Genomic DNA, 17,252 nt, shown 5'->3' with positions numbered 1-17,252 from the left:
TACCATATTTCATTCATTCCCTATAGTTTTATAATGTGTTATTTAGAAATTTAGTGTTTCATTTATTTATTTGAGTAAGTATATACTTCATTTTATGATAATCCTTTTATGGCGTTAGTCGAAATATTTCAAAAAATGTTCAGCCATTTTGGTGCATATGGAAAACCTGATTTTTTTAAAAAAGAAGATGACTGAATGCTCAGCCATTTTGTTTTTTTCAAAAAAATCATATTTTGGATATGTGCTAAAGGATGGTGTTCACCTGTAGCCCCAGGTTGCTTCTCCAGGTAAAAATTTTTGTAACTAAATAAATAATATATCAAAGAATCCATCTTATTCATCAAAACTCACAATTTTATCATAACTCGATTTAAATTGAATAAAAAACTTTGTTTTTTATTTTCTCGATTTGTAAGATATACATATTTTATTAAATTTAATACAACAATAATTAATAAACAAAAACAAATGACGGATGCATGCAACTGAAAATTAAATTTAATAGAATATTTTGATAATAAATATTCTATTAAAAAGATAAAAATTTCATATGTCAAATGACAAAATTGCTAAAATAATTTAAATAAATTATTATTTTTATTATTGATGCTACTCGATTGTAATTTTTTTTTTTTAAACACAAATATAAATTCATCAATTAGCTATTACTTAAAAAGGAATGACTGCTGTTTAATTTATTCACTGCTGTCTTTGGATATTGTTAAAAAATTTTTTTTATTAATTAAATTTAAACAATCATATAATATCTAAATGAATGTTAAAATTTACCAACGAATATATTTTTTATATTCATCATTAATGCTCCAACGTTTGATAGTTTCATATCCAAGTATAATTGAAAAACTAAAACATGCTGATTGTACAAGTCTTGCTGATAAACCTTTAGCAAACATTCTTAGGCCTTCTTCAACCCATAATATTTTGAATGCCTGACACATACTGTCTAATCGTTGCACTTGTAATCTAGCTCGTACAATATCCAATGGATTTGTTATAACAGTTGTTGTAAAACCACCAAGTGTACCAGCCACTGCTTGTATAAATAAATGTGATACCCAACTAGGCATAACACGAATTAATTCATCTACAAAAACAAAAACAGCAACCCCCAATTTCAATGATTTAATAATTCATTATTAAAACATAAAATAGCTAGCAATAATTTACCTTGATAAAATGTATACAATCCCCACCAAAGTGCACTATTAGGAACATAAGCACAAAGTGATGCAACATATCCTCGATAAAATCCTTTTACACCATCACGTTGATAAATCAATCTTACTACTTCTGCTGATAAATAGGCACGTGATACACCTGGTGTTAAATTTATTCCAAGTGGATTCATTCCCATCTAAAAACATCACAATATTAATAACAATAATCTATTTGTTGCCTAATTATTATTTATAAATAATAATAACCTTATCAAATGATAATTTTCCATGTTTTGATGTGACACCAAGAACCATTAAGTGTTGACTAAGTATATCAAATGGTACAACAATTGTTTGTGCAACTGTGCTTGCACAACCACCTCCAATTAGTGCTTTTATTCTTGAATCTAGTTCTGATGTAAATGGATCTTGACTCAGTACATGTCTTACACCCTCGTACATTGATACATAAAGAACACCCGATACAATTTGTACACTGCTTATCCAAAATCCTCGATAAAGACCAGAAAAACCTTCCATTTGATATATTTTTTTGTATGCATCTATTACACCTGTTATAAATAATTCATTAGTTGATATAATATCATTTCAAATTGACAATCAATTATTTGTTAATTATACTTGCCATTGTACATGTGATTTTTTCGCTGTATTTGAAGTCTTGTTTTGATGACAGTCAGTGGATACAAACAACAACGAACGGAAAATGATGACAGCATACTTAGAGGAAAAAATTTTTTTTTGTCCATCATGTCCCATTCTATGGTACGAATAAAATGTGGTGCCTCGACCGCAGACATTTTCAGATATTGTTTCTTTATTTAATAATTTATAATATGATTTATTTTTTTTACAAGTTATTATACTTGTATTAATTTTATTATTAAAATTTTTATTAAGCCTGATATGGCGCATTTCCCTTGGTTAACATGGGCATTACAACCCAACGATTTTCAACACTATGACACCATTCTAAAATTAAAAATAATATATTAAATTAATAACAAATTTATTTTTGTATATTTTGACAATTTTTAATACATTTGTTTATAAGATAATTATAAATTGAATGTGAATACAGGTCAGACTGTACCAAGGTCACATTGGTTGTTTTTTTTTTCTTTTTGATCTATTATTATCATAACAATATAAATATTTATTTAAATAATTAACCAAACATAAATTTTAAGCCAACTTACAATGATGTAACACAGGTTCAAGATGACAAAATATATTTCAAGTTATTTATTTACTTATTTTTTGGAGCATTATAAAATGGTAGTTCATAGAAACTCTTGATAAATCAATTAATATTTATTTAGAACAACTGTGTCACATTTAATGCAATGCAAATTATATTCGACGAATTATTGTTATCACTTGAAAAATTATTACAAAGGTAGAAAAAATTTTCTGATTAAAACAAATACGTCACTTAAATTTTGGAGTAAAAAAAAAACTCAAGTGAGGCTGTCGGCTGAGTACATATATTATGATAAAACAGCTGATATTTATTTTAGTTTAACAATCAACAAGATTTGCTTTTTTTTTATTTAATAATATTATAATGTTTTTTGAAAATTAAATAAGAGTATTAATTTTTGTTTATTGTCACTTTTTAATATCACTTTATTATTATTGTTTTTATTATTATCGTATTGACGGAAAAATAAAAATTACTCCAAGAAAATTTTAGTAATTTTCTTTGAGAGAGAGAAAGAGAAAGAAAAAGAGAGAGATTGTGTTGAATTGTGCTCTAGCGGTGAGCAGAATTTATCAAAATAATTTTGTCGAGAATCTCATGATGGCAGCACTCATACCAAATATAAAATATCAATCGTAATATCAATATAAAAAGCAATCGTGGCTGTTTCTATTAAAAATAAAATCAATTTTTAGTAAATTTGATGAATATATAACAATTTCAATTGTTAGCCGGATGAATAATTAATAAAATAATACTTTTAAGAGTGTTAGGCGATTGAAATTAAAAATTAAACACTCCGAAATCACCAATGTCAGGATGGCCGAGCGGTCCAAGGCGCTAGACTCAAGGTTTACACCTTCCTGGTTCGATACCGGGGTGAAATGGGGCTTCTAGTCCTCAATGAGGGCGTGGGTTCGAATCCCACTTCTGACATATATTTTTGAATTTTTGCATAATATTTTGCTATTATCACTACTGATAAACATAAATTGAGTTAGTGCAAAAATTTCAAGATGTTGGAGTAAATAGTTTTCTATTTTTGGAGCTTTCAGTATCAATCGTTCCAAAATATGCTCCATTTTTCTTTATTTTTTTTTCACCCATTCAATTATTTATATGCATATTAATCAAAAAAAATTGTTCAAATTGGATTTAGTTTTTCATTTTCATATGGAATTTTAATAACTCTTGAAATAAAATTTTCTTTTTTTAATTTTATTGTAATTAATTGAATTTAAATAAAAAATAAAACTAAGTGTAGTACAGTGATAAAAATTAGAGGGCCCAGTAAAGATAAAATAAAAAAAAAATTTCAAAAAAAGATATGTAGTAGATTATTTTTTTTTCAATCTATAAGATGTTTGATTGTGATGATACAGAAAAAGTTAAATAATTCTTTGATAAAAGAGCCAATGGGGATGATTGCCACGCCTTTATTTTAGGGGTTGAAAATATCAGTAAGCTCTGTTGCACTGTAGGGGTGTTACATAACATCACAAAATGGGCGTAACCTTTAATATGTTCATCTGGGCATCAAGTTACTAAACCTCCCAATGAATTTTTATCAGTGACGAGAAAATATCTTTTACTTTTTTTCACCCTCATATCTGTTCAAGTCACCAAAGTTTACAGTTCATCCAAAAGACTGCTTGATCTCCTGACTGTGTTTGTTTATAATTCTAATTTTTTAAAAATTATTTATATTTTTTTTTCATTTGTTAATAAAAATATCGTGAGTGCTTATTAAAAATATATATTTTTATTTATTTATTTATTTATTTAACGACGTTAAAAAAATTGAATAAAAGTGAGTTTTTTTGAGAATGATGATGAGCCTTTCTGATCAAGAGGTACCAGTTACAAGTTCAAATACAATGGTAAGTAAATATATATAATTTTTTTTTCTACAATCTTTACACAAAAATATATATATTTTTCTTTTTAATTTAAATTTCATTTCATACAATAATTAATTAATTTTTATAATTAAAATTTTCTATAAATAAATTAAAAATTCATAAATCTAGAGCTAATTATTATTGATGGAAAAAAAAAACTTCTAATTTCTAATTAACACAAACTAATTCCCAATAAAAAAAACCTACTTCTTTTTAACTACCCCTTAGTTGAATAGTCACTAATTTTATTTCCAAAAATTATATACAAAAATAAAAATATCCATATATAAAAAAAATTAAAAAGGTCCTGGGAAATGTGAATATCAGCATATGCTTTTTTTTTTTCGGGTCATCTCAATTAAGAATTTTCGAGGGGTTGTTTGACGTGTGTGGGAAGCGTGCGATATTTTTATGCACAATTCAAAAACATAAATCAAGTGATTCTCAAGTGGAACGTAGTACATAGAATGACACAAGTAAAAAAAAAAAAAAATCATAATACCGTGTATTGGGATGAGAGATGAGAAATAAAAAAAAAGAGATAGATATTCGAATAGACCACCCACAGATATGTACACATTTTACCACCCTATTTGAAGAGTGTTGTCACGATTGGGGATATGCTACTGTAGTTGTTGGTCTAACCGTGGGGTCTAGGGAGTGACAATTACGTGTTTAGAGAACACAAAAGGGGTCTATGGTAGGCTAAGGGATCCCGAGGGACAACTTGGTCGCGTGCCATATACCGACACCAATGACACTTATGTATATATATGCATATATGTATATTTATATATAGTCACATGAGTGATACACGACTTTATTATCTCATGAAATTGATGTTGCAATATCATTGTTATATACACAGTTGTTAATTATGCACTGTCTATTTGATACTGGTGTTTTTGGTCATTCTGACAAGTCAGATTATTCATTGATCTTTGAAACTTGTATATAGCATAATTATATACTGTACTTTTAATCTTATTATTATATCTCAATTTTTTTTTTTATCAACTGTTATTCAATTTAGTAAAATTAATTGTTACAGTTTATTTATTTTTTTATTATTTTTTTAGTAAAATCATTTTGCAATATTTAGTTTTCTTTATATATACATATACTTGTTAACAAAGTTGCTTCATTTCTTTTTTCAAACAATCACTATAATAATGAAAAAAAAAATATATATATATTTTCCAAGTTTATTTAACAATGATCTTACACCAATTAGTCGAATTGACTGTTTGACTTTTCTTTTTTTTCTATCTGATGCGGTTCATTGGAACTTTGAAATATACGTCTTTGTGTTTTTTTTTTCTATTTTTATTTTTTATTTTGTTTTCTATTGTCTTCGAACCCCATTGGCACATGAGGGTGTTGAAAAGGCAAAAATCAAAGTGGTCACAAGTCAAACACATAGTACCACATACCATCTAATAAATTACACGAAAATAAAAAAATAAAAAACTAATAATCAATGCTGAATTTATATATAAAAAAAAAAACTAAAATATGGCCAAGTTAAAAAGAAATTTAAACTTGATATATATCCAAATGAAAAATTATAATTTTCAGTCACAACTCATTATTTCCCCTTTCTTTATCTTTTTATGATTTTTTTTTCTTTGCGATCCAGGGGGTATTGCTGCAAAGTGATGGGGCGTGTTTTTGATTTTCATTTTATTCTCCCTTTACTGATATACAAAACAGTCAACAGTATCAAGAGTGTAAAAGAGAAAGACTGATATAAATAAGGGTAGTAAAAAAAAGGATAGATAGTTCAAGGGGGAAGACGGGGGACAAGCATCAATATCACCACACGTGACAACGTAAATTTAGCCACGAATAAAAAAAGAAAAAATCCAAAAAACCAGCGTGACTTTTAAACACAAGTACCAGGGGTAATAAAAATGAACAAACACATGATCAAAAAGAATTACAAAAAAAAAGAAAAAGGTCATACTACTCACACGAGAACAAACAGTTCAATGATGATGTGTCGATGAGACTATATCATATGCACATATATATGAGTATGAAATCGAAACTTCGATACATCATCATGCTTATATACATCAAGGGAAAAAGAAAAAAAAATCATTTTGAAAAGTCGTTCTGGGAAGTGATCATGAGTCTGATAGTTGACACGTGACCATGTTTGTATTATTTCATCACGAGTCATTAGATCTTTAGTTCATTTTATCGACTACACACACACACACTCTCTGTCATTTTTATTTATTTATTTTTATTATTGTCTTTTTTTATTTTTATTTTATTGTTATATTCAATCGATTTAATCACCAAGAAAATGAATAATTTTCATATTATCAAAATAAAAATTCTCCATAAAATATATTTATAATATATATTGATATATTTATATATGAAAACTATTATTAATGATGAATTGTAATTAAAATATAGAACGGATATTATCGTCTGGGGATTAATCGTAGTCACTAATAGTAATTATGAGGATTATTATGCTTTTCTTCTTTTTCATTTCCTCATTATTTTTTTTTGTCTTTAAAATTTAAAAAATAAAAATGTAATTGATTGACAATTCCAAAGACAATTTGTGGCTGATTTTTTTTTTAAAAAGAAAATAATAATTATTATTGTTAAATGTTACTGGGAGTTGTATTTTTTAATTATTATAATTATATATATATATGTGTAAATTGAGTGTATGAATGTGTATACAGAGTTTTGAGATATGTGGTTAAATAATATTTACACACAAGCATATATTTAGTTTATATACACGCTAATAACTGAGAATTCATGGGGGCCGGTAACCAGGTTTACCACAAGATTGCTCCGCGAGGAGGAAACCTTCCAATCATTCACCGGATGTCCTTCCTTTTTACTCGTTTCACTTCGTCTCATCACCTTTACTAGTCTATCTATTTTTTTTTTTTTTTTACTCATTATTATTTTTTTTTTTATTTCTCGCAATATTCACTCACTTTCTTAATAGTCCTATATTTTATTTATCGATTTTATTTTATCTTATTTTTTTTTTTTCATGAAATTCAATCTTTCAAGGTAAATATTAGTTTATCCTATTTTTTTTTTTTTTTTTCTATTACAAAGTTAAAAAATAATATTGATAAAATGTAAAATGTTATATTTCAGACTGAGGAAAATTTTTCACGATTAAGTGAACCATTACACAGTGGAATTGGTCAAAATTATTGTACAACATATTCAACTGATAAAAATCATCATGGTAAATATAAATTATTTTATTATAATAGTCGTTCGCTCATCTTGAAATATTTTTTTTTTTTAATTTTATATCGTTAACAAATATTTGCGTGAATAATTTCAATTTTCAATAATTAATTATTGAAATTTATTACATAATAAGTAGACATTTCAACTGACTCAAAACAAAAAAATTATTTATTTATATATTTTTTTTATTTCTAAATAAATAATAAAAAAGTATATATATTTACGAACAAGATATTGAGTGTCTTTGAAAGCTTTGATGTTACAAAAAGAACACAAGTTTCTTGGTTGATAAAATGACACAGTAAAAAAAAAAGAAAAATCTTGTAACCATGTGATTATGGTGAATGGGGTTATCAAAAAAGAGAGTAGGAGGTGGAAAAAAAAGAGAGAGAATGTTGCGAATTGTGTGTATGGGGACATCCAACCACCCTTGAAGGAAAACTGTCAGTTACAGACAAATTTCCGACTATCTTTATATACCAATGCACCATGAAAAATATAATATCTTTGACTATACACTAGTTCATTCAAAATCATACAGTAATATTTTTTATTTTCATTAAAAAAAAAACATATATACACAAAAAATCAAATAGAAAAAAATATTTTTCTTATTGAAGTTGCGGAAAATTTTAACAAAGCTTTTTCAGTATATGTTTAAAATTCAATAAGAATATACCTTGACTTGGCGAGAATTTCTTTTTTTTTTATTATTGTGAGCTGATATTGTCGTGAAATTTATATATGTATATTCAAGGGTAGTTTTTTTTTTTTTTTTTTTTTGTGTAGAAAGAGTATAAAAAAAAAAAAAAAGCGCCGCGTTGCAATGATTGACACTTTATGTCTAGCATTTGGCATGCTACAAGAGGCATCGGTCGCAAAACCAGGGAGAAACCCTCTATTCGTAACTCAATCATCGTCGATAATGCCGCAATTTCTTCATAGTAATCATGTTACCTCTCGCAATCGTACTATGCTCACTGTGCTCACACCCGTTGAATTTTTTAAAAGAAAAATATTTAAAATTTGTCAAATAAAACGTTCAATTATTTTTCAATTATATATACAAATTTTATTTTAAATTATTTATTAAAAAAATAATAATTATTTGTATATTTTTTACGACTTATTAATTCAAATTACGTATTATAAAAAAAATTATATAATAAATGATATTTAAATATCAGTACAGTAAATTTAATTTTCAATTTTTTTTTTTTTTTAGATTTTTTTTTTTGTTAATATATATTGCGACAAAGAAATGTCACATGTATAATTATGAAACACAATATATTTATTGATGTAAAATAACAAGGGGAATATATATGACTCAAAGATAATGTCTTGAATTTATTGATGTTGTTGATGTGAAACTGGACAAAGTGTCCAAAGTGCCATTATTAATTTATTATTCGAATGCAATGAGATGTATTTGTGTGGCTACTGATTCAATTTATCCAACTCATATAAATCCATTGAAATTTATATATAATTCTATATAAAATAATAAAGACAAGTTAGTTATCAAGATGAGTGAACGACAACCCGTAGCGAATCTTGAAAAAATTACATTTGTACTCATGGAAAAGAAAAAAAAAAAAAAAACATTAACAATGTGTGTGTTTTAATTATTGTGTGAATTTATTTTCTAGGTTCAAATTTATATCCAGCTCCTGAATTTAGACAAGAGACTTGGCTTCAAGATGGTAATTATAAATATTTTTTTTGTTTAATTAATAGCATGAGTTGCTTATTTATATAGATATATTAATTATTTTAAAAAAATTATTAAATGAAACATTGTTGTCTGATAAGCAAGACTAATGAACAAATTTAAAATAACTTAATTTTGAATATAATATAGTATGATGACTAGCAAACCTCAGTAAAATTAAATTGCCTTGTACTAAAGCATTTATTTTAATTAACGTCAAACGACTGTTAACGCACAGTATCATTTATATATAAAATATGAAATTTAAAAAAAATATCAGGGTGTGCCTGATCAGAGGGAGAACAATAATTGACTCATTGCTTATGAAAATATTTATTTAGATATTCTATAAATAATAATTTAAATGTTTCATTGTTAGATAATTTTTTTTAATAATTATATTTAATAAAAAATTGATGATAAATTGAGTTATTAATTATATTTTTATTTTTTATTTAATTTAGGAAGTAGTTGTGAAACTGAAGACAGTGAGCAATATGTTCCAGACTTTCATCATTTACCTGGTAAATATAATTTTCATATATATTAATTAACATGACATTGCATGTATGTAATATACAAAATTTTCATGATTAACTTGTTGACGGAAATTTCAAAGACGATAAGTTTAATGTCAATTTTCATGTGCCTATATTATTTGTCTATATATGCCAGCAATTTAATTTCATATCAATATCCTGCGTAAAATATATAATCTACCTTTTGAAATTAAATAAAAATAATAAAAATAAGTACTTTACATATTATATATGAAATCACCGAAAAATAAAATTAATTTAAATTTCAAAAAACAAATTTATATATAATCTTAAAAATATATATTTAAAAAAAAAAAAAAGCTTCGGGCCACTGATTTTTAATCAAAATAAAAAATACTTTCCGATTATTATCGATATCGGATTACGAGTTCCGGCACTTTGGTTTTTCAATATGAAAACATATTTCCCATCAACTTTGCATTTATAATTATATTAATATATCATCTATATATTTCTTTGACTTGTTAAATTATTAAAAAATATTTTTTTTTTATTATCAAAATAATATTTAAAAAAAATTTTTTTATTTTTTTCATTCCCTTGTTTGTTTAATGTTTAATATTTTCCTGGGGCAAAATTTAATTCACAACGCGTGTTGATGTTATCATGAATACAGTGTTTACTTATTTTCATATTGTAACAGCTCATATAGACACATTGACGTAATAATTTTCATTAAAATTAATACGAGTGTTGAGGTTTGCCCTAAAGCAATCAGATATTTTATTTAAAAAATTTGTTTATTTTAAACTACAATATAAATTAATTTTATTTATACATACTAATATATTATTTTTTAAAAATTGAATTGATTGAATAACAATAATAATATAAATTTATTGAAAAAATTGATGTTCAAGTTAAAAGCATATAAAAAGCTTCCCACGAAACGACAAGATATAGTCACTTGATTTATTATTTCAAGTTGTTCATTAGAATCATCCCTTATACGAGTGCTGAAATATTTTTTATTTTTATTTTTTTTTTTCGCTATATATAGTTAAATAAATGATTTTTATACAATACCCTCATAGTTGTGCCATTGGCTGAGCTATTATTGCATCACGTGCCACTGCAACGATGCGTTTCAACTTCCGCTTGGACACGCGTCTGCATATATGTCTTTTCTTAGATCTATTGAATAGAATTTTTTTTTTTTTCTTTTTTATAACTTTCTTTTTATTAGAGTTATTTTTAAAAGCATGACAACAAGTCATCATTTTATTATACTGTATATATTTTATTTATTTTTTTAGGAGTTAAACAAGAAACTACAACAAATACACAGTGTAAACAAAATAATGAAGATAATTATCATTCACAATATTCTGGTAATCAAGGACAAACTTTTCTTGATCTTAGTCGTGCAACAACATCAACATGTTTTGGGTAAATATACAAATTTATTTTCTTTTTATTAAATATTTATTTTTCTTTTATATAATTAACTAGTTAAAATTAATTATTATTATTTTTTATTTAAAATTAATATAGTAAAGTTAGTCCAAGAAATAGTGAAGCGTCGCAAAATATTGCAGTTAAAAAAGAGCCGACGGATAGAGGCTACATTGAATCAACTCAAATTTCAACAAATATTTTAAATTCACCATCTCAAGATGCAGAAACTGGTAAGTTTAATAATTTGATTTATAAATAATTTACACTTTTAATATTCTTTTAAATTTGTCTGGATTTTAAATTAAAAGAAAACCCTTCGAACAAATTGATCAGTAAATTAATATATATAACAATTTGTATTATGAAAAAAAAAGAGATCACTTAGTTGATGACTAAATGTAGTGACCACTTTCCATGAAATCAGTAGATAAATGAATGGGGATGTTCTAGATGAAAACCAGAGATAATTTTAAGTTTGATGATGACGACAATATAGTCAACTAAATTTATATATGTTGTTCGATATATATTCGTATTATATTCACTGTATATAATCACCCTAAATGTACAAGAGAATTCTATTCTCGATCCGTGACAAATCTCTGGACAAAGGGGAATACAGAGTATAGGTCCACGTGTCCAACCCTCTGCTTCATAAATAACATAAATTATCCCAACGATTTTGCGATTAGATCCCACTACTATATATGCTCTCAAGTGTGTGCATAAAACACAAAAATAAATATATCTATTTATTGACTTTTAAAATTTATTTTTATATCAATTTTTTATTTTTTTTTACATAAAAAAATAAATAAACAATTAACGTTTTTTTTAATTTTAAAAATAAAAAAAATCACTATAACATTATGAATTTTTTATAAATAAATAATTAGACATTTTTTTTATTTTTTTTTTGTCTTGTAGAAAATAAATTTATGATAGAAAATTCAATTTATCTATTATATATACCAAATAAAACAAAAAAGTAAAATGAAAAATATAGTAAAAGTAAATTTGTCACTGCTCTGATTATCACATACTCACCATCAATTTTCTAGATATTTTTTTGATGGAAAGAATATATTTATTAACCAAGATGTAGAAAAGTCAGTTATTCATATAGGCATACTTATATTTTATTTTATATATATACCAAAGCATATATATTATATCAATATATCATATATGATTTTTAGTTTTATATTGACGAGAGGAAGTTGTCTCAAATATATAGGGCTCATATTTACTTCCGATAAAATCAAACAATGTGTACATTCAGTTCATATTTGCTTGATACAAAAATATATATGAAAAAATATAAAAGAAAAAAAAATATTTAATAGATATAATAATTAATAATGATGTTTGCAAAATAATTAATTATATATATTTTTTTTTTCATTATTTTATATATTTATTTTTATTTTTTAATAACAATAATTTATGTATTGCAAAATAATATATATTAATTATATTTTATCATAATTAATTACACAAAAATTAATTTTATAAAATTAATAGAATTTTTAGAAATATTTTGTAAAATTATTAAAGATTAAGATAAATTTGATTATAAATGTATTATATAGATTTTATATTTTTATAGACATAATATATATTCAAATCATTAATGATAAGTAAATATCATATATATGAGAATATATCCATAAGAAATAGAATTTATGATTGTTATATATAACATAGATCATATATAATTATTATAATTTACTATATGATAATCAAAATATATTATGATAAAAATATTATATATAGATGCATATATTTGAAATTATGATATGAATATAGCATATATTGTAATAAATATTATCGTATAAAATTAACAATAACAATGAATATAAATAAATAAATTCAATGATTTTATATATTCAAATTTAAAAATATTATAATAATACTAAATAATAATAATATAACTAAATATAATAATTTTATTTAAATAAAAAGAAATTATATATATATAATTAAATAATATATTAAATAATGTATATTGTACATAAAATATATTAATTATATATTTATTGTACATAAATTTAATATAATTAATTATTTTATATATTTAGAGATTTTTTAGATATTTTTTTAAAAAATCCGGATGCTAGACAACGTCTTTAATTTTTTTAACATCGAGTTATTCCCTGGAAAGATTTATCCCAAGAGAATTTAACTCACGCGTGTGTATCTATAAGTAAACGTAATTGAATAATTGAACAATGCTTTCAGCTCAAATTGTGAGGACGAATGAGAGTCTGAATAAATCGAAAAAAAAAAAATACACTCTAAAAATAATAACAATAATAGATAAATAAAAATTTAAGAAACTTTCCGGTCATATTTTTTATAAATTTAAACAATAAAAAGATAATAGAAAGATATTAATATTTATATTAATAATAAATAAATAATTATAAATTTTGTCATAAAATTTGAGCTTTTAATTTTAATATAAAAATGTAGATATTTAAAATCAAGCTTTTATATTTTACTCATGGCTATAAGCCTGGCTACTTTACAGTCACCTGGGGATTACACACATATTTAGTGTTCTTCATATAATTCCTCTCTGCCATTAAGCCAAATTAATTATTTATTTTTAGTTTACGTTAATAATACGATACTTTATCAGTTTGTTATTTGCCTTATATATATATATATATATATCAAAAACATCGCATACGCAGAGATTAAAAACATAAAAAAATCATTCAAGTGTAATAATGATGCTTATGATATGAGATAAATGTTTTTTAATATTTAAATCTCAAATGAATAACCCTTTATCATCATGTTTTTACTGTATATTATAAACTTTGGTGCATAGAAATTTTAGATATAAACAAGTCCCAGCTTCATCAGTTTATAATTAATATTAATTAAAATAACCATCAACTTATCCTTGATGTAACCCTTTCACCCTCATTCAAAATAACCAAGGATTTATTATACATATATATTGTGTGTCTCATTTGATCCTGAATATAAATGATAACAGTAGCAAAATCAAAAAAAAAATGCAGTTTTATAAAAAATATTTGATAAAATATTTCTCGTCTAGTTTTTTTTGTCTGGTGGTTAATTTAATTTTTTTTTTTCTTTAACAACGTCGCTGATGATATTGACAAGTAATTTTCAGTCTCAACACGTTTCATCGCGTCTCAAATATATCTATTTTTTTTATTATTTTTTTTTATATTCATCCTCTGGTAACTTTATTTAAATTCAATAAAAATTCCAGAGCACATCTCTCAATCCGGTAAAATATAATGAAATAAATTTAATAAAGATTTATTTTTTTTTATATTTTAAAATAAATAAACAATATTTTTTAAATGATATTTTTTGGTCAATAAAATATCACGTAACAATAGCTACAACTGTAAAAGTTGATTTAAACGGAAGAGATGATAAAGTCAAATTAATTATTCAACTTTTACGTAGAATGGAGAAAATAAAATAAATAAAGCAAAGCATTTTTAAGCTTCTTTATTCTATATGTAGTCTAGAAGAAAAAAAAAAAAAAAGACTTGTATTTTATTTTAAAATATTCATTATAACATTATGCTCAAGTAATTTATTTATTTTTATTATTCAGCAAGAAATTTGATATACCAAAGACAACATCAGTATACAAATAATTTATTAAATACAAGTGAAAGAAGAGAGTCACCAACATCAAGTAGACCAGCTAGTGCATCATCACCAACATCACAATGGTCACAAGTACAATCAACAGTACCATCAACAAATACTGATAATGATAATTTTTTACCACGTTCTGATACATGGTCATCAAGTGATTATTCAAAACGTTGTTCAACTCCAACATGGACTGAGCTTGGTGCACAAACAGATACAAGAAATTCTAATTGGGAACGACAAAATTCTTGTTATCAAAAAAAAAATAATTCTTCTACGTCTAATTGGAATCAAGATTATATGAAACGATCACCTTCTAGTACCAGTGTTAATTCATCTTGGAGTGAAGTTGCTGTTGGGTAATAAAAAAATTATTTTAATTTTAAAAATAAAACAAGTAGATATAATCAATGTACGGTCAGACAATAGTATAAGAAAAAATATCTTGGCCTTACAGATATCAGCAACAAAGACGAGGATCATTACAACTGTGGCAATTTTTAGTAGCTCTTCTTGATGATCCTGTAAATGCTTCTTGTATTGCTTGGACAGGTCGTGGCATGGAATTTAAGCTAATTGAACCTGAAGAGGTAAATATATAAAAATTAAATCTATTATTGAAAAATATAAATAAATAAAATATTATTTTAATATAGGTGGCAAGAAGATGGGGTGTACAAAAAAATCGACCAGCAATGAATTATGATAAATTAAGTAGATCATTAAGATATTATTATGAAAAAGGAATAATGCAAAAAGTTGCTGGTGAAAGATATGTTTATAAATTTGTTTGTGATCCTGAGGCATTATTTAATATGGCTTATGGTACTGGTGGTACAGCTACAACAAGTGATAATAATAATCAGTCTAGTATTATGCGAACACATTCAATAACAAATAAAAATACAACATCAACAACATCACCACCAATAACAACAACAACAATAACATCAACAAGTGATACAAATGATTCAAAATCACCAAGTGGTGGATATGGAGATGCAGTACTTGCAATGTATTCAAATACTGCTGCTGGTAAATAAATTAATAAATATTGTTGTTTTTTTTTTTATAAATAAAAAATATAATTTAAATAAATTCAAAATGATTTATAATTGTTAAAGTTTATGGATCATCAAGTTTACATCATCTTCATCAATATTTGGGTACAAATGATGGTTTTAAAACACCAACAACGCGATATCATTCACATCATCCTCATCATCAGTACAATGGTAATTCAACTCATCATCATCATCATTATCATCATTCAACATCACCATATACAGATCCATTTATAAATTATGGACGACTAACAAGTCATGAATTTCCACTGGACATTAGAACGCAGGACATTGTTAAATCAAGCTACGCCCACGAAGAGACATCAATGAGGGAAAAGGATTTATCTGTTACATTTGAGACGGCGCAACGTACACAATTGACAACTTCAATATCAACAATACAATCATCAACAATACTTGAAGTTCCAGCTTCTAAAATTGAACAAACATCTTATACATCACTTGGTGTTGATAGTTGTGTTTGTTAATTTTTAAAATTTCATAATACATATATTTAATAATTATATTATAGTAAAAAATTATATTGTAAATAATTATTAAATGTTAAATTTATGTTCTAGTCAAATCCACGAGCTGTGCAGATTATTAATCATAATATTACATAATAATTTTAATGAAAAAATATGTAAATAAATAAATAAATGAAAAAGACTAAAAATGAATTTATGAATGCTCAATTTTAGTTGATACATATTTTTTTTATTAAAAATATTTATTACATTTTTTTTTCAGGTTCTTATGAATCTTTCATATAAAATTAGACAGATTTGTCTACGTAAATAATTTTATCGATTACTTTTTTAAAATTTATTATTGATTATGCTACACACAAATATAGCATTGTCTTTTTGCGATTTGATTAATATTTTTTTAAATTTATTTATTTTTATAATTAAATAAATACTGTCTGCTAGCAGCAGCACAGTAATTTAATTATAGAATTTTAATTGTATAAAATTAAAATTGTAAATTTATTTAATAATTAATTGAATTTAAATAATTACCACAGATGATGGAAAATACATCTTTTCTATCGACACAAAATTTTCTATATTATATATACAAATGGAATCGAAATTGCCAGCTGCAGTATATATAAGAGCTGAGTTTAAAATATATATAAAAGTTGAATGGTTACCGGCGTCCTCTTTCGTTTTGATCGTCCAACAACTGCCTTATTATTTTTATATGAATTCTCTTATTTATTTATTTGTTTTTTTTTTTTTATTTCAACATTGCCCCCGCTCCCTGGACCATAATGCCCAATGCTCTGGACCTGCATGACGAGAGA

At 24.6% G+C, this 17,252-nt stretch overlaps 2 protein-coding genes and 1 non-coding gene across 4 annotated transcripts; 2 read left to right on the top strand and 1 right to left on the bottom strand.

Moving 5' to 3' along the window:
• Positions 1-353: 353 nt before the first annotated feature.
• LOC122854751 (solute carrier family 25 member 44) lies at positions 354-2,952 on the bottom strand. The gene is made up of 5 exons (XM_044155695.1): positions 2,399-2,952; positions 1,825-2,171; positions 1,446-1,750; positions 1,189-1,375; positions 354-1,105 (listed from the first exon to the last, which is right to left on the bottom strand). The coding sequence occupies exons 2-5, from the start codon at positions 1,997-1,999 to the stop codon at positions 786-788; spliced, it is 987 nt and encodes a 328-aa protein (XP_044011630.1). The 5' UTR covers positions 2,000-2,171; positions 2,399-2,952; the 3' UTR covers positions 354-785.
• A 264-nt stretch (positions 2,953-3,216) lies between these two features.
• On the top strand, positions 3,217-3,339 carry Trnal-caa. The gene is made up of 2 exons: positions 3,217-3,254; positions 3,295-3,339. It is a non-coding gene; the product is annotated as a tRNA-Leu (tRNA).
• Positions 3,340-3,790: 451 nt separating this feature from the next.
• On the top strand, positions 3,791-16,623 carry LOC122854736 (DNA-binding protein D-ETS-3-like). Of its 2 annotated transcripts, XM_044155683.1 has the most exons (11): positions 3,791-4,283; positions 7,449-7,542; positions 9,203-9,256; positions 9,729-9,788; positions 11,081-11,213; positions 11,319-11,452; positions 14,833-15,235; positions 15,334-15,466; positions 15,533-15,911; positions 16,001-16,111; positions 16,221-16,378. In XM_044155683.1, the coding sequence occupies exons 1-11, from the start codon at positions 4,230-4,232 to the stop codon at positions 16,268-16,270; spliced, it is 1,605 nt and encodes a 534-aa protein (XP_044011618.1). In that variant the 5' UTR covers positions 3,791-4,229; the 3' UTR covers positions 16,271-16,378. The 2 variants fall into 2 exon arrangements, with proteins under 2 accessions (XP_044011618.1, XP_044011614.1); XM_044155679.1 differs by having other exon boundaries at positions 16,001-16,623.
• Positions 16,624-17,252: the final 629 nt, after the last annotated feature.

The sequence above is a fragment of the Aphidius gifuensis genome, linkage group LG1 (genome assembly GCF_014905175.1).
Source record: "Aphidius gifuensis isolate YNYX2018 linkage group LG1, ASM1490517v1, whole genome shotgun sequence".
Classification (NCBI taxonomy): Eukaryota; Metazoa; Arthropoda; class Insecta; order Hymenoptera; family Braconidae; genus Aphidius; species Aphidius gifuensis.
This window is presented reverse-complemented; position numbering and strand designations above follow the sequence as displayed.